The 24,696-nt window shown below is 40.8% G+C and overlaps 1 protein-coding gene across 5 annotated transcripts in view; it reads right to left on the minus strand.

Annotated features, from left to right (window-relative positions):
* Nucleotides 1-753: 753 nt before the first annotated feature.
* The window catches only part of MIDEAS (mitotic deacetylase associated SANT domain protein), a 79,277-nt gene continuing 55,334 nt past the window's right edge, over nucleotides 754-24,696 (minus strand). For all 5 annotated transcript variants that reach the window (XM_075030604.1, XM_075030603.1, XM_075030606.1 and 2 more), the window contains 11 exons: nucleotides 22,119-22,436; nucleotides 20,815-21,160; nucleotides 20,283-20,349; nucleotides 14,870-15,012; nucleotides 13,786-13,889; nucleotides 12,315-12,390; nucleotides 11,039-11,127; nucleotides 9,745-9,894; nucleotides 9,364-9,540; nucleotides 8,773-8,972; nucleotides 754-7,517 (listed from right to left, as the gene is read on the minus strand). In XM_075030604.1, coding sequence (XP_074886705.1) covers nucleotides 7,301-7,517; nucleotides 8,773-8,972; nucleotides 9,364-9,540; nucleotides 9,745-9,894; nucleotides 11,039-11,127; nucleotides 12,315-12,390; nucleotides 13,786-13,889; nucleotides 14,870-15,012; nucleotides 20,283-20,349; nucleotides 20,815-21,160; nucleotides 22,119-22,436 — 1,887 coding nt within the window. In that variant the 3' untranslated portion in view covers nucleotides 754-7,300. The remainder of the gene's footprint in view (nucleotides 7,518-8,772; nucleotides 8,973-9,363; nucleotides 9,541-9,744; nucleotides 9,895-11,038; nucleotides 11,128-12,314; nucleotides 12,391-13,785; nucleotides 13,890-14,869; nucleotides 15,013-20,282; nucleotides 20,350-20,814; nucleotides 21,161-22,118; nucleotides 22,437-24,696) is intronic.

The following is a 24,696-nucleotide window of genomic DNA, read 5'->3' on the forward strand; positions in this document are numbered from 1 at the left end:
CTTAGGGACATGGTTTAGTGGTGGATTTGGCAGTGCTAGGTTAATGGTTGGACTTTATGATCTTAAAGGTCTTTTCCAACCTAAACAATTCTATGATTCTAACTACTAAACAGCAGGAAAACATTAACTCTTTTTGCAGCAGCTCTAGATTTACTTCAGTCTCTACTTCTTGTCCCAGCCACAGCCATCCAGGAATTCAGATTTGATACAGGCCCCTCACGTACTAAGTTACTCCATGCTGCCTTTGCTCTGCCCACTGTTTTTGTAGTTGGTTTGAGGTAGCGTCAGAATCCAGCTGGCCTTACTTACAGCAAAGCAGACCTAGAACCATTGCCCGTGAATTTCTAACACATTTTCATGGTTGTTACCTGGCATTCTGGGAAGGTGCTCAGCTTGGAGTGGGACACACACACCATCAACACTTCTGTAAAGCAACTGGAGCTGCACCTGCCAGTTATTTTCTTGGACATAAGACATAAAACACATTGCAGGCTGGTGTAATCAGGGAGAAGTTTACACTGAGAAACAGCCTTGAGGATTGCTATGGAAAATACAGAGGTGGGTATGATTAGAGAGCAGACTAGATAAAAGGACTCATAAATGCCTCCTTTGCATGAATGCATCACAGTCGCTATCCACCTCGAACCCCCCAGACACTCCTTCATACCATCAAAAAACTCAGCTATGAAACTATTTTTTTAAACCTCATTTAATAAAAGGTTTTTTAGATATATAGAGGATATTAAGTAAATAAGTTACATAGTACATTACAATCACATCAGCAAGATTTCCTTTAGTGTATTAATATTTTATAAAAAAGCACACAAAAAATAAATTCAGTCCAGTCTATCAACTGTACAGCAACAGGTAAATATATTTATATATGTACATTTTAAACATGTAACAGTCTTTTAAAAGGTGCCCTAGGCAGCAAACACACAAAAGGAAGTGTTTGCTCACTTGTTAAAATAAAAGTAATATACTTTATTATAAAGCATTTATACAGTAATTACAAAGGCTGACTGCTCCTGTACAGTACACCAAAGCTTTGACTACAAATTTAAAAACAGAACATAAAAAGAATGAACACAAAAAAAGTTTATATCAAATCTGAACTACAAGGGGAAAAATACATGTGGAGAAGCTGCAGGAAACTTTTTTAAAATATACAGTTACATTTCTATAAAAATATATGTTGTCTTCTAACCTGGAGAAGTTAAGGGTTTTTTTCAGGCTCAGCTGTCCTAGTCTTGGAAAGAAAAATCCTTAGACAGCTGGGGATTTAAAGTTTGTGTCTTCCTAACATTTGACACAGGAGAGAATGAGGGCAAGTAAAGCAGCTGAACCCAAGTGACGAATTTACATAGAAACTCACCCCCACAAAAATCAAAACATGATTTGTAGACACTGCTTCTCTGTCTCTTTAAAGCTTTATAAACTTTCAGACATACATCAGAAGATAATCAGGGAGAAAGTTTGTGTGGGAAAATGTGGTTTAGAATAAGGTTTCTGGCAGAGGTAATCATTGGACTAAAAGTGCCATTGTACAAAAGCAGACAAGACTTACATGGCTACAGTCCTCCCTACTCCCATTTCTTTTAAAATAGGGTATGTATATATAGGAACTTCCTAGTCCACTGCCTGAAAGAGAATTAAGAAGTGTGTAACTGCTGAGAGTGAGAAAGCTCACTCTTTGTGTTTTAGGAAACACTTTTTTTGAATGTTGATTTTAATCTAAGCTTGTTGCAATAATAAAAATGACCAAAAGCCCCAGTTTGATAAACCAGAGGATATTTTTTAGCTATTTTGGACTTCACATTACATGTCTAGTATGGGATTAATAGATGAGTCACTTTAAGCTTTAAAATGTCTATCTTTGCCCTGCCTTTAAACAGCTATATTCCTACCTGGTCCTAGCTAGCAAAACGCCACGGTCCTGCACAGTCAATTGAAATTTGGTAGGCCTTCAACTTACAGAGTTGAGTTCTCTCAGATCCATTACCTGTATCAGTAAATGGAAAAATATCAAATAAATTAAAATGCAGCATTGTTCTTGCAGCTAGACTGCAAAACACCTGTAGCTATATCAGATATGCATCACAACTGCATGCATATATCTAGTAATTATATACAAACAGTCTTACAAAACTGAGATGCTATCCCATGCAGATCACAAACCTGAAAGACTGAATCTATCTGTAAAGGGCAGACAATGCAGGCAGAAGTATGCGATTGGAGCAAAATGTGATCTGCCACTGCATCTCCACAATGCCCAATGCTGGCATCAAGACTCAAACAGGTAATGGTTTTGAAATACAGCCACCTGACTACTGGGTATATGACCACCTGAAGTCTGATCTCGCACTGTTAGTACATGTTTACAGAATTGCAGTCTATAAATCTTTTATTTGTTCCTGTAGAAAAGACAGCTAAAGCAAAGAGACGCCTTGTTCAAACTCAATGACTGAGCATATGCTGCCTTTTTTCTAAATTAACAGCAAACCTTTACACTAAATGGGTTTCAGTAAATAGGCCTTTAAGTGATGGAAGATAACGAGCACAGGGTTTTAAACTGGACAAATCAACAGAACATAGACAAGATTTTTTTTTTAAATCATAATTGGAACAACACAGCCTTAAATTAACACTGTGCTGCAGTAAAGAGCCACTCAAGTTATTTCCCCCCCACCCCCTCCCCAAGAAGAGTAACAGATTCATTCCAGATTAGACAAATTCAGTTCAAATGCTTTGTTCACAGCAATTGGGGGTTGGCTGGTTTGGGTTTTTTTTAAACAATTCTCTGCCAAATTTTGCTAGTAGGCAGGATCTAATTCAGATGCAGGATCAGTTCCAAACTCCTACCACAAGCAAGTGGGCAGCAGGTTTAGTTTTGCTTGTTCATTTTTAAACAATACATTCAGAGGAGCATTTTTACTTATTACCATGACAGAAAAGAGGTCTTCTGGTGGCTACCAGCAATATGTAAACATGCTCACAAACATTTCCATTTGATGTCACTTACTTGGAACATTTACCTGATTTTGGTCAGCCATGCTAACCCACAGCTGTTAGAGGTTATCCTCAGAAAAAGCCCTTTTCTTATTTCCTTCCAGTGACAGACCTCACTGTATCAAATCTTCCTGTTATCTTCTACTTCTACTGCAGCAGGGTGGGAGAAAAACAACCAGTACTGGGTTCAGTGTGTAATATACACACCATTTTTGTGCAACTGAAGAAAATCTCTGATATGTTATCAGCAGCTCAATGGCTTATCCTTGATAAGAGGAAAAATTACTCTTAGAACGATTTCCTGAAATAGGGAGAATCAGTGAAAGATCTGGTCTTTGGAAGACTATAATAATGCTTGCATTCAAGCATCATCATCTCTGAAAGAAGATTAAATCGGTATTTAAAGCAATCCCATGATTTGCTCCCTAAATCTTTGTAGTACACTTCATCTGTTCAGTTGTCACCATAACTTGCTATGCCGTATCTAAAACTACTTCAAGCTTGAAAACTCCTGTGGGTCATGACTAAATGTTTTCTCATTATCACCCAGACATACTTCCAGACACTAAAAATACTAGAGTAAATGCAAGTGATACACAGAGCAGAAAAGTAAAAGGCAGAGAAACATCCCAATTTTATGCCCATAAGGAGAACAGTACATTTCAGCACAAACCCCTGTCCTGGTTTTGGCTGGGATAGAGTTAATTGTCTTCTTAGTAGCTGGTATAGTGCTATGGTTTTTGAGTTAGGTATGAGAAGAATGTTGATAACACACTGATGTTTTCAGTTGTTACTAAGTAGTGTTTATACTAAGTCAAGGATTTTTCAGCTTCTCATGCCCAGCCAGCAAGAAGGCTGGAGGGGCACAAGAAGTTGGGAGGAGACACAGCCAGGGCAGCTGACCCAAACTGGCCAAAGGGGTATTCCAGACCATGGGATGTCATGCCCAGTATATGAACTGGGGGGAGGTGGCCTGGGGAGCAAATCGCTGCTTGGGAACTAACTGGGCATCGATCAGTGGATGGTGAGCAACTGCATTGTGCATCACTTGTATATTCCAATCATTTTATTATTATTATTATTATTATTATTGTCATTTTATTCCTATTATTATCATTATTAGTTTCTTCCTGTCTGTTCTATCAAACTGTTCTTATCTCAACCCACAAGTTTTACCTTCTTCCTTCTGATTCTCTCCCCCATCCCACTGGGTGGGAGGGGAGCGAGTGAGCGGCTGCATGGTGCTTAGCTGCTGGCTGGGGTTAAACCACAACAACCCTGCTGCAGATTTGCCTTACTGGAGAACACACATAAGTTCTTCTAGTTTAGCATCCTATTTTCTAGCTGGAACTATACCTGCTAGTCCATACTGTCCCTGGCTTCTTGCTAAACATCTGCTCCTGATCACTGTCAGAAACAAGACCTGGAGCTAGACAGAGCTTTGGTTTGTCCCAATATGAACAGTCTCTGTTTTTCCCTAAGGGATTACATGCTGATTGATTTTGCACTGTTTTAGCATGGACAGTAAAAGCATTTTCCTAAGACAGTTTGATTAACCTTATTTTAGTTCTCAAGTTTAATCAGATCTCTCCAATCTAAAAAAACCAACAACAACAAAAAAAAAAAAACAACCCCAAAAAATCACACACCCCCCCTCAAAATCTTCATTTTTGCCATGTTTTTTCAATGTGTGCCAGTTCCACCTCCATCTCCATTTCTTTGTTATGTGTTTCTAGGCCTTTGCAGTCTCTGTTAAGTAACTGTAGACTGTTCTGCTGCTGCAACACTGGTATACCAGGCAAAAACATCCGTTACAACAGTATAACAATATCTACATTACTTAAATCCTTTCTAGATATACACACAAGCCCTGCTTGTTTCTAAACTGTTGCCCTGCAGTTCTCAAGATCCGGAAACTATTGGCAACTTCCCAGAAACATACTTCAGAGCTTTAATTGCATCACTGTTTTTTACTGGAATTAATCCCAGTACTACAAGTGGACCATGAGGTCCAGCTGCTTCACCTACCGTCTGTCCTGGCACAGTGTGCTAAAGCTTCTGTTCTCTGTAAGAGCTCTAGCATAACGGTAGACAAGCATTTTCTCCAATTTACAAAAGGAAGAAGATAACTATCAACATTGAAACTCTTAAGAGGAAGACCAATTTGCTTAAGCTTCTTTTTAAAGATTAGTAGCTTTTAGTTCTTTGCAGTTTTTGAATGATTTTAACAGTTCATGACATGCCATCTGCTCCAACAGCCTAGTTAGTCAACAAGACCTGTGCATGTAGGGACATGGAACAGTTATCTAAATGCTGAAAGGAAACCTAATTTTGTTAGGAATGAAAAACACAACCTTGGCAGAAAATTGAACACTTAAATGCACTTTTTTCAATGTTGACACTTTTGCAGTCCTTAATGATAGTTCTACTTATTTTGTAAGAATAATAACTGTTTCTGCTATTAAGAAAATGATTCTACCCGAAGGCATATATATGTCAAAGCAAGCATGCAGCCTCCCAGACTTAGAGAGTGAAGCAATCATGGTTGCATATAACCATGGGGCAGAAAAAGATTGCCAGATCACATACTGGAGTTAGAGCCACTTTCCACAGTTAACCTGGAATTTATCTAACAGCTTGAAGGGTCAAGATTTAAAAAAATCAGCCAGTCAGGAACACTCTGTAGTTCACATGCAGCAACCCCCGCAAGATCCCTGCTTGGGAATGCAGGAACGATCAGCTCCTTCGGTATTGCACCACCGGAGCAGCGCACGTGCGATCTGACACGGTGCCAGCACCCAGGAAGCTGGGGGATCAGTGCTGCTTCTAAGGACTGGCTGCAGGGAAGGAGCTGGGCAGCCGGGGCACGGGCTGGGACTGACCAGCTGTGAAGCACAAGGAAGTGATCCGATTCTTTGCATCTTTACAAAATAATGATAAATGTGGGCTACAAAGATGGACAAAACAATCCTGTGCAAATCTAACATCTGTGTCACCTGGACCACATTACTACTTCTTAACTCTCTTTCACCAGCAGGCTTTTGGTGGCTAGACTTTTTGGACTATTAGCATGTTGTCAGTTCTGAAGGAAGAGTCAGCCTTTCAGCAAAGAGCGTGGCTCACAGCAGGACAACCCAGCAGGCAGTGCTGTCCAGCCACTGGTCTGGAAATAAGTGACAAGCTTCTCCTGCATGTACATACTGTCTGACAGGAAGTATTTGGGAAACTAGGGCCCCACCATACAAGCTCCTGACGATGGCAATATCAAGGAATAAATGAGGGTTGCCACAAGAAAGAAATGGATGTGCTGAGAGGTTAAAGCCATTCACAGAGGGATCACTGCTGGAGATGAGAGTCCATTCCTCCCACCTCTGAGGCACACACAATCCAGTGCACGAGAAGGTCTTGGTTCATTTTCACTAAACAAACTTGCTCCCATTTATGCAAAGTCAAAACCAGCAGTTTTCATTTAAAATTGCACTTGTGAAGCCCAGACTACTTTCCGTAAAGTTAATCAAAGGCAGACTATTTTGTTTTCCAAGATGAGAAAACCCGCAAGGCCTGTGGCTATTCTAGTTCCACAGGATATATTTTTGTATCCATTGCTGCATTCTTAATGGCATAAAAGAAATCACCTCAGGTTTCCTTTTGAAAAATAAAACTTCCTCTGAAAAGGAAGAAAAGTGTCTTGCTCATCCCACTTTTTGTTTTTGTGAAGCAGAGGCCAAAAGTGCACACCATCTTTCCACAAAACTTGTTGGCTGCCTGAATAAATGCTCAGAAAGAAAGGCAGGGAAGTGTAACAGGAAGGAGAACTTGCTGAGAAAGGAAATATCTAGAAATCACCAGTGTCACAGTAACTGGATACACTTAGCTCAGAGCAGAGCATCATTTTCTTGCTCCAGTCTGGAAACCTTTACATCCAAGAGTCCTGTTATCATGATTTCCTGACAAGCACAAAAAGAAAGGTCTGACTGACCTGAGAGAGAACTTACTTCCACTGCAGGTGACATTGTTCTATTATGTACCTCAGGTATCATTATAAATAGAATAGAAATCTTACTTGTTTTTTTTTTAAAAAAAAAAAATCCAAGTTGAAACAAAGCTTTTCATCCACCATTCCAGCTTGGTCTGTTCTGGCAAGGTGAAGTGGAACATGTGGCATGAGAAAATGGCAGCACTGAAACTGAGACCTAATAGTTCAGGTAAGAAAAGTGCAAGCAAAAAAAGTGAGACCACCAAGAGGGAGGTTGGGTCCAGCCTTGCTTCTCCCTCCACTTCTGGTCTGCTGCTATATTTCTCCATCTTCATCTGAGCTCGCACTGCTGCTTCCACTGCTGCTGCTCTCACTCTCGCTGCTCTCCTCCTGCTGGGCCTGGCTGTGGGCTGCTGCTGCTGCCGCTGCTGCCGCCGCCTCTTTCTCTTGCTGCTTCAGTGCGGCCGCCTTCTTTTCCTGCTCCGCGTGGCTTTTCATGTGAGCACTGCGGCTCTTCACCTTGTAGAATACCCTGAGGAAGCACACATGTACGTTAGCATTGGTCTCTCCTACAGCCTCCTTCATTAATTCTCCAAAAGAGCTTCTGCTGCTCCAGCCTCAAGTTTGTGAGCCTCAGGACGGGAACCCACATGGGCACCGCAATACAGCATTTACAGCAAACACCACTTCTGACTTGGCATGTGCCAGCACTAAGTGGAATGCTAGCAGGAGATCCTGAGCACCCTCAAACCCCTTGCCTTGTTTCTTAATATGGCCATTTCCTCTTATCTCTCATTCAGCTCTTAAAATTTTCTAAATTCAGAGTTGCAGTGCTGGTATCTGAAATATACACATGCTGCTTAACAAGGCAGGGCCCTGGTCTTTCGGCATCCCCCCTACGCTGCAAAAAGACAATAAACATGGAGGTGAACAAAGGCCAAATACCACTGCTGAGCCTTGTCCACACAGCTAGAAACACTTGAGGTTTTTCCTCCTGACCTTCAACTTCTATGGTGTATCCCTCCATCTTTCACCATTAACTATTTGGATTTTGCACTAAATGCCACAAGAAAAGTTTAGACACCAGTAGGAATCCTTGCCTGTTTCTCCTTTGCCGGTGGCCAGGACCAAATCCTAACTGCCTGACTTCTCACAGCACTGCCCTTTCCAACGCCACGTGCTCCCTGAGGGCACAGAGACAGGGTACCTTGGCAGGGCCAGCTAAGTACCCACCACAGCAAGAATCTGTCAACAGCCCTGGTGAGGTAACTAGGCAGAGGTTGCATTTTCTTGCTATCCCCTAGCTTGATGCCTTTTTTAAATAAAGGGATAACCACTGGTATTACAAGACTCTCAATTGTTTTAAGAGTAAGCAATTTATGTAGGGAACTGAATTTTCTTGACATTTATGAATCTGTTGGCAACAAACTTACAAAAACTACTAGAACCATGTGAGGAAAGACAAATGTATTTTACAGACACAAAAGATGGGTGCAAGTTTAACCAGATGAACTGTGTACCCATTGCACACAGTTGAAATGCAGGTGGTGTCTCACTCCATTTGAGGAAAACCAGTCAGCAGCAGGTTATTAAGTAGTAGTATCTTAATACCAATAAATGTAAAAAATCCCTAATCTGTGAGTATTAGTGGGGTAATAAGTCATTAGAATTATTGCCAGTGTCTCTGGCCTAAATGGACAGAAGGAAAGCTTATTTGAGAATAAGCTTCCATAGGAGAAGCCCTACTGCAATTCTGTGACTATTGCTGGAAGCAGGGTTGCTCTTACCTGCCACATTTTTTACATGGAAATGTGTTTTCTGTGTTCTGAGTTTTACTGGTAGCATCTGATTTTATCTTCTGTTTCCGCCGCCTCCTCTGCACTGGAGCAGTAATATGCTTTCGAGGCTTCACTGTTGTCTCCCTTGGCTTCCTTCCAATTCTGCCTGTGACCGTTGCCTCTTGACTCCTCATACTGGCATCACTGGCCTTTGGAGAGAGGGGAACATTTAAGGCAAACTGAAACTTAAACCCACCATCAGAAGGAAAACAATGGCTGAGCTCCTGTGCTTCATTTATTCCAGACCAAGGTTTTATTTAATGAGAAAGTCTCCAGGATATTTTCAGGACATTTCTCATCATGGTCCTCTGTGTGCACCAATCACAAAGAACTATATCGGGTTTTTTCCCCTTCCCAGTTCTCCCACCACAGCACAGAGCCTGGTTGCTAGTAATACTCTAAGCTACCTCAGCTCAGTCTCTTGCTCTGGGAGAAGTTAGAGGTAGAAACTTTTTACATCTGGAACTGCCTACCTGGTATTTTCTAAACTAGTTGCAGAAGGTGGCATCAAAAGTACAACATGGACAATGCAGCACTTACTATTACATCATCTTGTAGTGTCTGTTCATCTTTGAGAAGAACTGTGCTCTTCCTTCTGTTATCCAACCCTTCCTCTGCCTCCTCTTCTTCCTCCTCTTCCTCCTCCTCCGCATGCCCCTGTTCTTCACTGTAAATGTCCCTTCTGGGAGGAAGAACACGTGCAAACCTATGGGAACTCTTCACCAGAAGATAAAGGAACTGTTAATGTTGGTGCCTGTAAGTAAATGTCATTATGTGACATAAGACACAAGTTTATGAGTCTGGACTTGTCCACACTGGCCAGATTATTTCTGCTTTTGATTTTAGCAGCAAATGACACAACACACAAAATCAAACTTCACACCACAGCCCAAAAGAGGTGACAGAAATTTAGGAAATTACCTTGATGTCAACTTCAGCTTCATCTTTCATAGATCTCTCATTAGCAACATCAATGTCACCAAAGATTAAGGTCCCATTCCGACCAATTTTCACCTGTTTCTTGTATGTGTAGTAGAATTCCACACACTGAGCCACTGTTTTGGTTTTTATCTGGTGTTTAAAAAACATAAAAGTCCAATGGATTACATGGTTTAAGAAAGCTTATAAATAATTACTAAAGGTGCAATAAATATATTTTGTATTTTTCTTTCCTCAGTAGTCTCCATTCCACTACAACTGCAGTTAAAAGCCTTCTCTTCTGTGTCATATTCGCCACATGCCGCATCCCACAGCCCATCCCCTATTGCCACTATTATTCACTGAGAACTACAGGACCACCTTTCCAAAGAAAAGCTGGTCAACATAAAGGTGATGGAACCTGGTACTTTGTAAGTTTAATGCACCTCTTAGCCTCTAAAATGTTCCAACTGAGCTGTCGACTCGAAAGCAGCCTTTCAGTTTTATGGGGGAACTTTATTTTCCAGCAGCACTTCAGAGAAGATTAGACCAGAATACCAATCCAAAAATGGAAAGGAAGGTTAGCAGCCCTTTCCCATTTTGGCCACATGCATTTCATACACATATGGTGGTAGACAATTATCAGTACAGACCTGTGACCATCTACATATTCTCTATCAGTGCTTTTTCTGTAAGTTTTGGAATATATTCTTAGCTTCTGGGCTTTTGCAACTTAAATGCCTTTTGGGAATTTATTCAGGAAATATGTATGCAGCTCCTGGTTTTGCCCTCTCCTTCAGTGATTTCCCCCGCCCCCATTGAAGTGTCATACCTCATGAAAACAGATGGAAGCAATCATTTTTATTATCATTGTCTCAGAAAACTGGAAAAAAAGAGATCCTAAAGGATGCATCATTCACATATCCTTTGGTCCTTTTCATCAGTAGCAAGGATGTGTTTCTATTTAGTTTTATAAGCAAGCCATTTAAGCTGTACTGGAACATTACTAGTGCTCTATAAATACATCCTTTAGAAGTGGTATCTGCAGTGTAGACTAATGGAAGTAATGCACTAAATACAAGGGTTAAGTAAACAAGAGCAGCAAAACAAACACTACTGTTCTAGCTTTCTACTGAGATTTTATGCTGTGCTGGATGACAAAATTTCTCTGAAATCTTTTGAGTGTAGGACTTAAATACTGAGGCTTCAGAAAAATCAAGATTGAACTTCCTGTATTAAATGCTCAACAAATGTGTAAGAAAGTATCATTGCTGTCATGAAAAAAAAAGTAACTTACAAGCTTTTGGACCAAGAAGAAGTCTTTCTTGTAGATTGCAATGCCTTTGTTGAAAAGTTTTTTTTCAGCAACTTTCCACTTGTCTGATCCTGTAGGAAAAAAAGTTGTAACAGAAGCTCTTGCAATTTCAAATGTTTATTCTTCTACAAACTTTTTCTTCATGTTTGCCTTAAATAAGACCAATACACACATGCAAGGGTGCAGTCTCTCATCACATCTAATCCAGTATAACTGCAGACTGCTGTTAGCCCCCCTCCCCGCACTGCTCCACTTCAGCTCTCATCACTTCTTTGTGTTAAATCTAGTACTTATCGCCACAGGTTAACTCAGTACAGCTCGCAAAAACCAGTCAATTAGATGAACTAAGATGTTTTCCAACAAAACAGCAAGGTGAATAGGCACACTTTGTGGTGGCCCAGTCACTAGATTTTACACAAGGGAAATGGTGGGGGAGGAGAACAGATCTTTTCTTTCAGCAGCAATCCACTGCACTTGAAGATTTATTAAATCTCAAATACTCCTACTATCCTAGCACTCTTGCCTCTAATAATAAACACATTTTGGAATCTCCTCCTGCCTTACAGATATTACTCAAGTAATGTTTCCCAGCCATTATAGTAAGAGTGTGTAATAATGAAGAAATGTAATTTCTATGCTTTGTGGCGCCAGCTATTAGATCTCTCTCTATCACCTTACATCAGGTCTTTCAGGTGGCTAGGGTCACTCTAGATCACTGAAGTTAGTGTCACACAGCTGACTATCTTCTAGTTAGGTACAAGACTACAAAGGTAGTTCACAGCATTTAAAATTTTGCAGAAACACTGACAGGCATCAATAGTTGGCTGAGCTTTCTTCAGCAAGCTTGAAAACTCTTCCCATAAAACCCTCTCTTAACTCCACCCTGGAAATCCATGCCAGAGAGGCTGTGGTTCTGAGGTTACCACAGCCTTTCTTCTCATATGTACTAGCTATCTTTCTGCATTCTCTGTGACTTAGTGTAAGAAATCACATTCCCTTTTCCCCATAAAGGAAATCAGAACACACACATGTGCAAATACACACATGCACGTGTTCTGAGAGAGGCAGTGTTTTTTACATTGTAAGTGTCATAATTTGCTTGGGCAAAATTCTTGGCAAGCCATCACTTGATTTACCAGAGAGAAGAGTGGTCTTTTAATCTTATTGTAAAGTTACAGAGTTCCCCAAAAGAGCAGAAAAGGATAGAAAAATTCCTTTATGATAGACAGAAAGCACAGAGTTATTCTGGTTAACAAACCTGTGTAGTGATAATCTGCCAAAGGGTGGGTAGGCGATCGTACTGGCATCTTCAATAGCAGTTTGGTCAAAGCTCCCTAAGATAAACACAAATAAAATAATTAATTTCATGTTTGGGGTATTTAAAACAAGGATATGGCAATTGTTAATCCTCTCCTTTCCAGCAAGCTAACTGAAAAGAATCATAGCACAATTCAACATTTGTGACAACTTTAAAAATCACATTCTTGACTATCCACTGAGTCTTGGGTACCAAAGGCAAGTGGTAACTTCTCAGCACCATTTCATGTCTCTGAGAATTGACACTTTTGAACACTACCACCATGGTATTGGGAGAGTTAATTCCATAGACAGAAACCATGCAGCAGTTTCCTCTCATTTACTGAAGGCCTAAGTTACATACTCACATCCAAAAACACTGCCCTAAATGATGTCTGTCTTAAACATCCAAGTTATTATGATCTTATCTCACTCAACTAAGCAATATTTCAAAATAAAACCACAGTCATGTGACGCAAATATTCCACATAAAGAAAAAACCCTCTTAAACTGCTTTTCACTTTGCATTTAAACTGGAAGTGCTTTGAAACTTAACAGGAAAGAGAAAATGAAGTCATGCTTCCATTAGCAGTTTAAACCACTTTAACAGTAACCTCCTGCTGCCAGGGGCAGCCCTGTTCCTCCTGAATGCCAGCAACAGCATTCACAATGGTGGGCTGGTTCTGGGAACTTATCTAGCAGAAACCTAACACATACACACAAAAATTATTTTTTATTTGTTCTCTTCTCCAGTGCAAGTCAATACAGTCTCACAAGTGTCAGTGCTGGTGCACTACAGACAACAGGAAACAAGCAGCCAGGCAAAAGTGTGGGATACTCCTGACCGCAGGGCTGATTTATGCCAGGTTAAATCAATCATAGAACTACAAAAGGATGACAACCCTGTGCCATATGCTACACTCTGCTCTTTGATATTACCCCCCAGTGGTGTCAAAGGGCATTTATGAAAGTGTATCATGTCTTACAATACTGACATAAAATCAGCAGCACAGCCGTTCTATAGACATGCACAGAGAAGTTAAATGGATCTGCCAAAAGTAAGAGGAGCAAGACACTGCACTTTATGCCTCAGCTTCAGCCCCAGCACCTTATTTTTCCTTCCAATCTTGTCATCTTCCCAGGAATACATCATTTAAGATTCATTTAGTAGCCTCAGCTCACTCGCCATGGTAGACTGTCAGTCTGTTTGTTAAAAAGCCAAATATGTTGAAGTTGGAAATATGCAAGATAGTAGGTGAACATGGCACTGTACATCAGGCAGAACCCACTTTAGGGACATCTAAGGGACACTAAACAGTGGGAGCCAGGTGCATAGAAAGGAGTTTGCAAGGCTCTCCTCTCAGGAATGACAGGTTACCAGGCCTTCATTAATATCTTTGACCACATCAAGGTGAAAAGCTGAGAAGACTCACCAGAATGCTTCCCTTTGCCTCATGTAAGAAATGCAGTGCCAGCTCCTGGTTGGTTCCAGCCCCAGGAAAAATGCTTGAACAGGCAGCAGCTAGCAGGTTTTCCACTATTTCCACAGAGGTATCAAACAAATTCAGATAAGATTAAAATAGAGTTTCCTACAGGATTCACATCATTAATTAGCTCTTTTGAAGCAGGGCTAGACATAACAGAAAGTAAAACTCTCAGAGAAGTTGAATGTCCTTGCAAATTTATCTGGGTCAAATTCAGACACAACTCGGCTTTAACTCGGCTGAGTTTTGGAGAACTGGCTAAGTCCAGGCTTTTGATGAGAAAGGTTTCCCCTGAGGGGATGAGATTGGGCACATGGTCACACTGGAGCCCAGTAAAGCCTCGTTAGACCGCAAGGCCACGCAGCATTACTCTGCATGCAGCACTATTTACACATGCAGTTTCTTGCAAATCTCCTCCTTCCTATAATGTCTTCCCATCTCCCCTCAACTCAGAGATTTCCTGAATCCCCCTGCCCCTTATATTGTGAATTTCCGTTTTACCATACCCTTTTTTCTCTCTCATTAGAAAGGTTTGTTTCAAGCCTGCCCACTTCCTCTTTCCTTCAGGATTTATACTGCCACAACCCATGTGCACCAACAGCAGACAGCTCCCCAAATCTGCTACTAGCAGCCACAACTCCTGCTTCCTCATCCTGACTTCCGTCTAACAACTTGTTTTTTCCAAAATATTTTGTCTAGAACATCCCTTGAAAATACGGAAGTTGAGTGCATGTGGTGTTCAAATGTTAACAAAGACAAGGAAGCTTCACTGAGCAAGAGGCTGCTCTTTGCCTGACCATAACAAATGGTCCCATTTTATCTCAATGAAAAAACCCAATCCTATCAACCTCCCACCCGCCACACGCAACCTGATAATCAAGTTTTACTCCTAAAACTGCTTTCAAGACCGCTCAAATATGTCACTTGACTAGCAGCTCTGAGAGATTTTAAATTATGCCTACAGTAGATACATGGTTACCCCTACAACAACTGTGACAACTGAGTCCTATTTACCAGCCTTCCACGTTCTTACCATTCTCTTGGGTGACTTTGTTGGTTTCCAGGTCACCCCACGGCTGCCACACCAGCTCTGCTTTATGTTCATCAACTGCTGCCAGAGATCTGTCTTGGAGTGATGGGATTTCTGCTTGAAAGCGAGTTCCTACATTAATTCGCCTGCCGAAAAGGTAAGAAGTAACAGTCAGGCTCCCTTTACAATATCCAGAAAGTCTCTGTCTCTGCTAGAAGCATTAATTACAAAGAAATTGAAATGCAGCAGGCTCTTGCATATAACATGAACAGCTTTCAAGTGTTGCAGGTTACATTAATAAGTATGACTCAAAAGGTGAGAGGTTTTACATCCACTACCAGTTTCCATTGTCTTATCAACAATGGTTGAAATTGCATTTAAATTAGGATCCCCTAATAACTGCTCAAATAACAGTTATGAGCTTTCAATAATCATCACTTTTTGATTGGCCGTCACACAGACTTCTCTTACAGCAAGCTTGCTTCTTGTCCATAAGATAGGTGAGCCTGTTTTAGTATTAATGTTTTGCCAGTCACAACTACAGAATCATAGCATTATTTAGGTTGAAAAGGACTTCTGGAGGCTATCAGGTCCAACTCCCCATTCAAAACAGGATCGATCTCAAAGTTTGGTCCTTAATGATCTCGACACAAGCTAGTATCTTCTAGAAACTATTTCTAACAACTGAAATCAAAAATATAAAACAATGAAAGCTGTATTGCTCATTCTGTATCAAAACCAAGTCCCATTCTTTTATCAACAATCTCATACTTTTAGACTCTGAATTAGCAGACACGTTTTTCACAACATGCAATCCACTGAGCTCTACACTTGCTTTAAGTCAAGTGACCATCCACAGAGATTCTACTCTATACTAGCAAACACGATTTTGTGCACAGGGGTAGGTTAAGGACCACCACTGAAAGACTGCTCTACCAGACTTGGAGGTCTGGAGGTCTGCACCAATAGCACAGCAAACAGTGAGAGCATGGATGTCCTTTGTCTCTACATCTCTTACTCAACAGCAAAATACGTGGAGACACAGCAGTAGCTACAAACTCAGAAAGTTGTCCTTGGACTTACTTTACACTAAGTAATGCAACGACTATGCATGCAATTCAGAGGTCCGGAAGAAAGAGCAAAAGAAATGTCCAAGCTAAGCTAGCAAAAAGACCCTTCAGAAAACCAAGATATCAAAACACCAAGATATTTGAGAACAGCTGCTGCACAGACCACTTAGAATATAATGAAATGAAATAAGATATCTATGCTTAATGCAAAAATGTTCCTTTTTCAGATGTCGGTCAACTAGCACCATACTGGTAGCTCCTGCAATAGTAAAGGATGGAGAAATAAGCTTTTTTTTGTGAGAGAGTAGATCAGGCAGTGCCCACAAGATGATTAAACTCTGGAGTTGCTTCTAAAACTTCCTGCCCAGGGGAAGGTTTGCTATAATTCTCAAGTCTTGGCTTGGTTCCCCCCCAGCATAAGGGGAAGCACAATTGCCAGAGAAAAAGCATGATCTAGTACAATAAAGAATAGTAACAAAAACATCTGAGAAACGCTGGCCTCCAGACTTTTTTGGTCCTCTGCTGTTCTGAAATGACACATGCATGTCCATTATGAAAGCAAGAGTCTGGAAAGGTGTGGGGAAGCCTTGAAATAACACATATAAACCATACAAAACCCCAGAGATACACTAGCAAATGTTCTAGTAGGATGTTTTGAAGTCCTAGAAGACTGTGGTATCAAAGGGAGGGAAGAGGGTATCACTTTCTCTTATGGAAGGGGAAGAAGGAAACACCTTCATTCCCTTTTTTCTGCCTAATACATCAGTTCGGTATTGTCAGTAAGCATCTGCATCATGAGATGTCATGAGCTGAAAAAGCCTGCATTGAAAACAGATGGCTGATTTCAAACAGACATTAAAAAAGATTTTACAAACTATTTCTTTTGCATCTACAGCAGATCCAGATCTACTTCCTCACACTTGAGAGGAATGGTTTACAATTCATGTATCTATAAACAAAGAGATGCAGAAGGTAACTACCCTACACAATTGTTCTGACTTCATCCACCCAGTCAGCAGCAGCTTGACATTGACAGGGTGAGATTCCTACTTGGACAAGCAGAATCTGCTAGATGCACAGACTGATGCTAACTTCCTTCCAGTAGGTGACAACAAGATGACATCCAGCATGACAAATGTAGCAGGAAAGTTTTAGACAGCTGCGATATACTATCTGACATCTTCCCCAAAACTCTATCTCCAATACCTGCTGAAGGTAAAGCAACAGGGACATTACACATCTCACATCATGGGCAGGGGAGAACTAAACCAGTTGAAAATGTCCAATCTCTGATGCCCAGTTGTAACTGTTTCAGGATCTGCTTCTCAAAATTAATTCAATTTCAAATCCACATGAGAAGTGGAACCTGCATGGAGAATGAAGAACCCCAAGAAAACCTCAAAGTTTGGCTTTGTGTTTTACAGGTGCAAAAGTCTATTAAATCTACAACACTACATAGTCTTCCATTTTCCCTTCACCTGTCATGATTATCTTGGACAGAAACAGCACAATCCAGCCCAAAAATAAAAAGCAAGAGATTTGATGCAAGACTGCGAAGACCTTGCTAAAAAACAAAGCAAGACAAACACCCTGATAAATCCTTCTTTCAGCACACTCCGATGGACTACAGAATGATGTTAATGTGGAGTCTTCTGCTCACTGTGATTAGTCTTTCTTATTGTTATGGCACGCAGTTTCACAGGGGAGGAAAGTGGTATGGATTATGATCCACTCTAGAAGGGATGACTGCTGGGAACTGACACTTTGCTGTCAACTGGAAACAGATAAAAAGGCTGTTACTGCATTGGGAAATTCGGGAGATTCTGTGCCCCGAGATACAGACTTCTCTGGCGTCATCTGTGAGAGGGAGAGAGGTAATTGGAAAAGCTAGAGGGAAAGAACGTAGGCCTTCTTAAAAGGCTATCAGAAGTTACTTTATCTTGAAACTAAACTTAGAATATGGTGTCCCTGGTCTAGAAAAGCCTAAAAATTAGACCTTGTACCTGCAATGCCCAAATATAATCAGATTTCTGCTGCAATAGTTAAACTGAGCAACCTGATCTAATTTGGCCTGCTCTGAGCTGAGGCTCAGATCAGATGACCTCTAGAGATCCATTCAAGCTATATTATTCCATGATTCCTTTACTGATGAAGTCTAGATCTCAGTACAGCAAAAGTTCTTGCCCTGTAAGCACCAACGGTGCTCTTGGGACACCCCGGTATACAGCTGAGCATTGTTAACACTCAGAACTGAAGCTGTGAATTGGGAAGGCAATTGAATTGGTGCATCACCACAGCTATACTTAAGGCTGAGGGGTGACTTTAAGACTTTGAAGCAACTGAACTGCAAAACCAGTGGGACACAAAGATCTGTGACACCAGCTGCCTATTGTACTACTTCACAAATAGAAGAATTAAGCTTCATTATCACATTTCCTATTCCAAATCTCTGCAATGAAATGACCTTTTGAAAAGCATTAGCAGGAAGTCTAGCAAAGCACAAGCAATTAAGAACGCAATATCGGGTAATCAGAAGTTATAGTCAACTTCTGACAGTCAAGACTACAAATCAAACATTTTTTTCTTAAAAAAAAAAAAAAAAGTGCTTCATGCTATATTTCCTTTATAGAAGGTACATCTACAGAACTGACCACAACAGTGCTGTACAAACTAGCTTTAGAGCAGCATACTGATTACTTCAACAACATAGAATGACACCAGTTTGCTAGTTTATCTTCGCTAAAAGTTAAAGCTATCTACATGCGTAAGCATCTATTCAGTAAGACTTAAGATGACAGCAAGACAATTCTTTGCACATAACTCCCTTTTGGCAACAGGAAATGAACTTGCATTACTATATTATGGTTCAAAATTTCCAGCTACAAATTTGAAAATTTTCACACACAACTAAAATTGCAGCTAACTTCATGTCATTAATTTCAGCAATTTAAACCAACAGACACAACAGCCAAAGACAATTGCACCGTGGAGGTCAAAGATCAAGACCTGGTGGGGAGAACAAAAAATATCTGTTCAAGAAGAGGTTCCCCTAGATTAGTGTGAAATGAACCAACAACAAAAAGATTAATTAAGCCATTTTCAAAACAGATTTAGACAACAACAAATGTGCTTATTTCCACGAATGGGCTCAGCGTGGAAGGGATTTGCAAAGGTGACAAGAATAATCTAGGTTCGTTCACAATTGCAACATTTGTTCAGGATAGCCTGCTGCCAAAAGTGCAGAAAACTCAGCTTCAAACAGGAAGGCAGAATGGAAAAAGGGCAAGAGAAAATAAATTGACAGCAAATGTTCAGGTCACTTTTAAAAATATAAGCTATTTTGGAAGAAAAAGTAGAAGCTGCCTGGTATTTATTTGGAGAGAGTTAAATATCTCAAATGTTACAGGATACACTGCAGAGTTAGAGCAGAGATTCCTGACTGCACAGTCAGCAATACAGAGCCACATCGGTGTTTTTATGCTACATGGGTGTTTTCCATGCCATGCATCCCCATGTTTAGATTTTGCAAGAGTTCGTTAACCTAGGTATAATAATGAATTGGGACTAACTTGCTGTAGTTCTACAGCACTGAACTTGAGCTGATAACACTCCCAGAGTGTTTGCAAGGGCTGTACAGAGACATTTAGTACTCTTGCTTTTTTTGCTACTCTGCTCAGGTTTAGCAGGACTGGCACAAAGCCTAAGCTCATAACTCCAGTATCTCCAAACTGTGTTCCCCAGTGCTGCTGGGACCACACATGTCTGAGCTTTCCCAGCACACAGCCAGCTAAAAAAACTAAGAAGGCTTATTACCTCAGGCCACACACACTGTATGCAACTGGCTGTAGTGCTTTCAGACTGAGCTAGCCCAGGAGGGAGCAAAGTTGTGTTCACAGTTGCGCTGCAGCTAATACACACCACGTGGATAACCTGCAATCTGGCCAGTCCACGTGAGAGCTAACTACATTTTCCATACTAAGTTTTGGCCTTCCTTTAAAGGAGCATTATTTCCCCACTCTAAAACTAACATACTGCATACAAGAAGTGTTTGTATACAATAAAACAGGACAGACTCACCTTTAGCTAACCATAGTATTTCAGCCCAGAGACAGATGAGTAGTAATAGAAAGCAGTTAACATCACCAGAATTACAAGGTGCATTTGGCCAAACAAACATTATTTATGGTATGGAGTAATTTTTAATAGACAATTTATATTTTGAGTCACCAATAGGAATAGCTTTAATGTTGCTAAGATACACCAACTGTACAGGGAGTAGCTTGAAGGTTTAGGAGGAAGAAAGGAAGAACAATTACTACCTGGCTAAGAATCTACTGGGTACTTACGGTTCAATGCTGACCGGGGTGGCTTCCCCCACTACTGTAAGAACAGGAGGGGTAACTTCTGAACTATCTGCAAGGAAAAGAAAGAACTGTTCAGACAGCTCATCTTCACATTTGAGATATATTCTTCACACAGCTTCTAAATCTAGTTGGAGCTATCAATCTCTCAAAAAAGGTATCCAGGTGCTAAAGGAGTTTAAGATGACCAAGAACTTACCTTCCAGTCGCCATCAACATCTTAGTAATAACTATTTACTGTCACCTCAGTTCAAGATAATGACAATCTATTATAGAGGAACTGACTTTTCCATTCCTAATAATGTCAGTAGGGGGTGTTGCAGATCACTTGTGAATGCATCTTAACATGCATGCCCAGGTGGAAGCAACATTGCATTTCCTCCATCCTAGCTCCCCAGACTATCACGAAGTCCCAGTTCCACATAACCACAACTCCTAAAGTCATGATCTTCCTCCTATTACCCCACAGTTCCTAATCATAAATTAGCCAAGAAAGGAAGGATAAAGTGGAACTTACTTGATCTAAGCAGAGTTCTGTGAGCACTTTTAGGAGTCATTGGAGGTGGAACTGAATGACCACTTGAAGAGAGAATAGCATTAAAGTATAGTCCAGATCCTTCTCTCACTGGACTAAGAATTGGCGGAGGAGTGTAAGGAGGTAGCTCAAAGTTCCTATCTGAAGGATGATCTGCCAGACGGACAGGTGACCGTAAGTGGCTCTGATACGGAGTAATGTTAGAATAAACAGGTGGTGCAATAAAGGTGCCAGCTTTTGGTGGTATGAAGAGTGGCTCAGGTCTTGGCCGCTGCTTTGGTTTCCGGGCAAAGCCCTCTGCTTCATCCTTTGGAACAGCATCTTCGTGCTATTGAAAAAAATTACATACTTAATTTTAAAACTTCAGGTCATTTGAAAAACTTCAGTGAGATGACAACATTCTTTCACGGCAGCTCAAAATCTAGATAGGGCAGTTGGAGGACGTCTCAACAATTAGCACAAAGAGAAAGAGGGAGGAAGAAGATGGGGAATGGAATGGACACAGGTTACTAGGTAGCAACACTAGCTCTAAGGGCTTACAAAGTTATATTTTACAAGAACTACACGTCTGGTCCAACCATTGTTTGGAAAGATAATGACCTCATGGTAGCTTTAAAAGAGGACACAAAAGTATAGCAGAACCCTGGTACAGATATAGGGTGACACCAAAGAGTGATAAGAGTACAGAAGACAATATAACAATATTGTCTTAGATGCTCAAGCATTTAAATGCAGAGAAACCTCCTTAGATGCTTGCCATTTGTCTTGTATCTGAACATTCTATTGTACTTCTGAATAGAAGAGACAAAAAAACCCAATAAACCAAAAACCCACTCAACAGCACCATAGTGAAGGGGAACACTCAAGTACTGACCTTCAGAACCTCAGTAAGAGATTTAAATTCCATAAGAATAAATCCTCACTTTGGATTTTATTCATATACAGAGATATGTGCACTCCTCACAATTTATTATCTATGTATGGAGAAAGCACCCTTTACTCAGACAGACTATTTATTCTAGTGTTATTGACCATCTGGCTTTATTCACTGTGTAGTAGTGGGGCACTGATTGGCTGTACTAGCATTAGCTGTAGGTTATGAAAAGCTAGTGATGCCCAAATATATGGCAATATTATTATGAAAAAAATCCACAGTCCCCAGACTACATCCATTCCAAGTTCAGGCCTTAAGATCAAACTACTTTAATAGAAAAGCATATGGATAAAAACTAAATAATTAAATCTAACAGATTTTGCTCATCTTTGGTTTCTTAGTGTATCCATACCTGATTTGAGGTTTCCACGTTAGTACTACGATTAGATCGCCTCCGAGTGACTATCACAGAAGGCTTGCGTTCACAAGGAGCTCGATCATTCGTTTGGCCTCTCTGGAGCTTTCCATCCTCAGACTTTTCCTTTCCAAGGCTCTGCAAGTCAATTTTTCTCACTGGCACAGACACAGGAATGATAAGGGGCACGAGGCTGTTATCCTCCCGGGCTCTTTTGGGAGCTGGTGAAGAACTGGCAAATTCCACAACACTTTTTGCAGCTGTAGGTGCTGGTGCTATCAGCACACTCTTCTTCTCCTCTGAAGTATCCAGTTCCTGAGAAGAAAAAGAGATTCCTTATAAGTTCTGCAGTGTTTACATAATAGATAAGAGGATATCCCATATTCAGCATATATCAAGTTTCTCAATGCAATCTGCAAGCTGAAACGGATTTGGAAAAGCGTTACTGGAGGAAAAAGAATACTTCACAAAAGTGTTACCAAAATTTCTTAGAAGTACTTGAGGATTGCCTGAAGTCTCAACTGCTAGAATATTTGTATACACCATTCTTAAGTATCATTTCACTACCTATGGTTTGACATTTTATTTTCCAGATAAATTTGTGCCCTGCCATATAACTTCCAACAAAGGTTCTTCAGTTTTAGTAATGATCAAAAGCTGCATATTATTAATTTCAAGTATTGTACTTCTATTCCAGGAAAGACTGAACCATGATAATCTTATGTAGCGTTCGCTACATATCAAGGTGCCACACTTAGATCACTGGTCGGCCCGGACCAGGGAAAGAGACAGATAACACACACAGTGTGAGCACCAACTTCCGCCTTTTATTGCGCAGTTAATTCCTTTTATACTAACAAGGGGAGGTGGGGTTACAGGTACATCACAAGGCTGCGACTAACCCTCTAACTTTCCGTGCCATCGCGAGATCTTCCAAACGCCGACCCCTACAATCTTAAGTAAATCTCTCATACAAAAAACAGAACCAGCTTTTCACTGCACTTTTTCTGATTTACATGACAGAAGCACCTTTCCTTATTATAACTGGAGCCTTTGAGGTTCGTTGTCTAACTAGGCTTGAGCCTGAAAGACTTTTAGCTCAGCAGAATCAACACGGCATAACGCTGGCACTTTTTGCATTAGTATTACAGCTTCCATGTCTCTGCTTTCTTTTACTCATGGAAACCCTAGAAAACAGAGCTCCAAGGAGACGGGAATGAAGGATGAGTTACGGAATAAACACATGGATACTGTAACACCAAATGGCTTCAGGTATTGTTACATGAGTGATTTCTAGTCCTTCAGCTGACTATCCACATGTTCACTCAGCTCTCAATTCAAAAGCAGTTGCCAGCTTACTTAGAAGCCAGATGTTAAAGCACAACTTTCAAAAACACTTCTCAAGGGATGTAAAAGGCCTTCTTGAGCTCTGATGAAGTGCAATCTAGAAGCTGTAGAAGATGCTCCTTTTGGTGTTTCAGAACTTTAAGAGCTCTGCTTGGAAAACCTTTGGATAGGATTAGGTATACAACCTCATCCTCCATCAGAGCCACAATCTACTGAGGAATCCATCTGAACAGCTGTGTTTCGTAGGTGGAAAATAAGGCACATTATCTCTGAGCTATGACAAGAGATCTCCAACCTGGACTTCCAAAATTTTGCAGAGATTTACTGAAGTCCTCAAAAAGAATCTATTGTGAGCCATTAAGAATACCCAATTCTGATTAAAAAGCTAACATAAACAGGTTCTGTCATAAGGATTCAAACACCTCCCCAGTCATTTCACTGTGGTCATAGATCAAGAAAGCAGGGTTCGCTGATGAGCGAGAGAACATGCTCCAGCTGGCCCATGAAGAGTCAACCCATTATAGCTAGAAGGACACCAGACTGAAGTGCCACTTTGATACTATATTTATATTGAGGGAAGCACAACTGTATTGTCATAAGATGCATCAGTCAGAGCCTGGAGTTGGTGCTCTGGCTTCTCTCCAAATGAGAGTCCTGGTAATTTTTGTTGCTTTTAAGAGCAAACAGGTCCACTCTGGAACACTAAGCCTTCCAAAAAAGCTAGGTGCCAAGCTTGTGCAAATAAAATCAATCATATCAAGAATATTTTGGACTGCCCCCTTCCAAGACCTTTTATTAGAATACAGCTAAGTGTGCACAGAAGGGTTTAACCCATAAGCGACGCTGCAGTGTAGAAGTCTGACTGCTTCTTCACAGAGACTGGAGATATCTGCCCCCACCACACAATGATGAAACACACAATTGAAAAGTCACAGTTGGCATCAGCTGCCCCAGACTGCACTGCAGAAGGAATTAATGAGCATATTACTCCAGGCTGGTGATATGCACCTGTACTTTCCCACAAGACTACCAATGTTGGATTTGGAGGGCATTCATCATGCTGACAGATACATCACTAGGGACCACTACCTCTAGGTAGTAAGGGGCTCTTTTAAATTTTTGTAGCCTCCCTTCACTACTTCAGGAAAGAGAGACTAACAAGGATGCCTTTTTAAACATATAAACAGATCAGCTACTGGAAACAGATGCCTACTTCCACTAGTCCGCC

This window comes from Buteo buteo, chromosome 6 (assembly GCF_964188355.1).
Source record: "Buteo buteo chromosome 6, bButBut1.hap1.1, whole genome shotgun sequence".
In the NCBI taxonomy this organism is placed as follows: domain Eukaryota; kingdom Metazoa; phylum Chordata; class Aves; order Accipitriformes; family Accipitridae; genus Buteo; species Buteo buteo.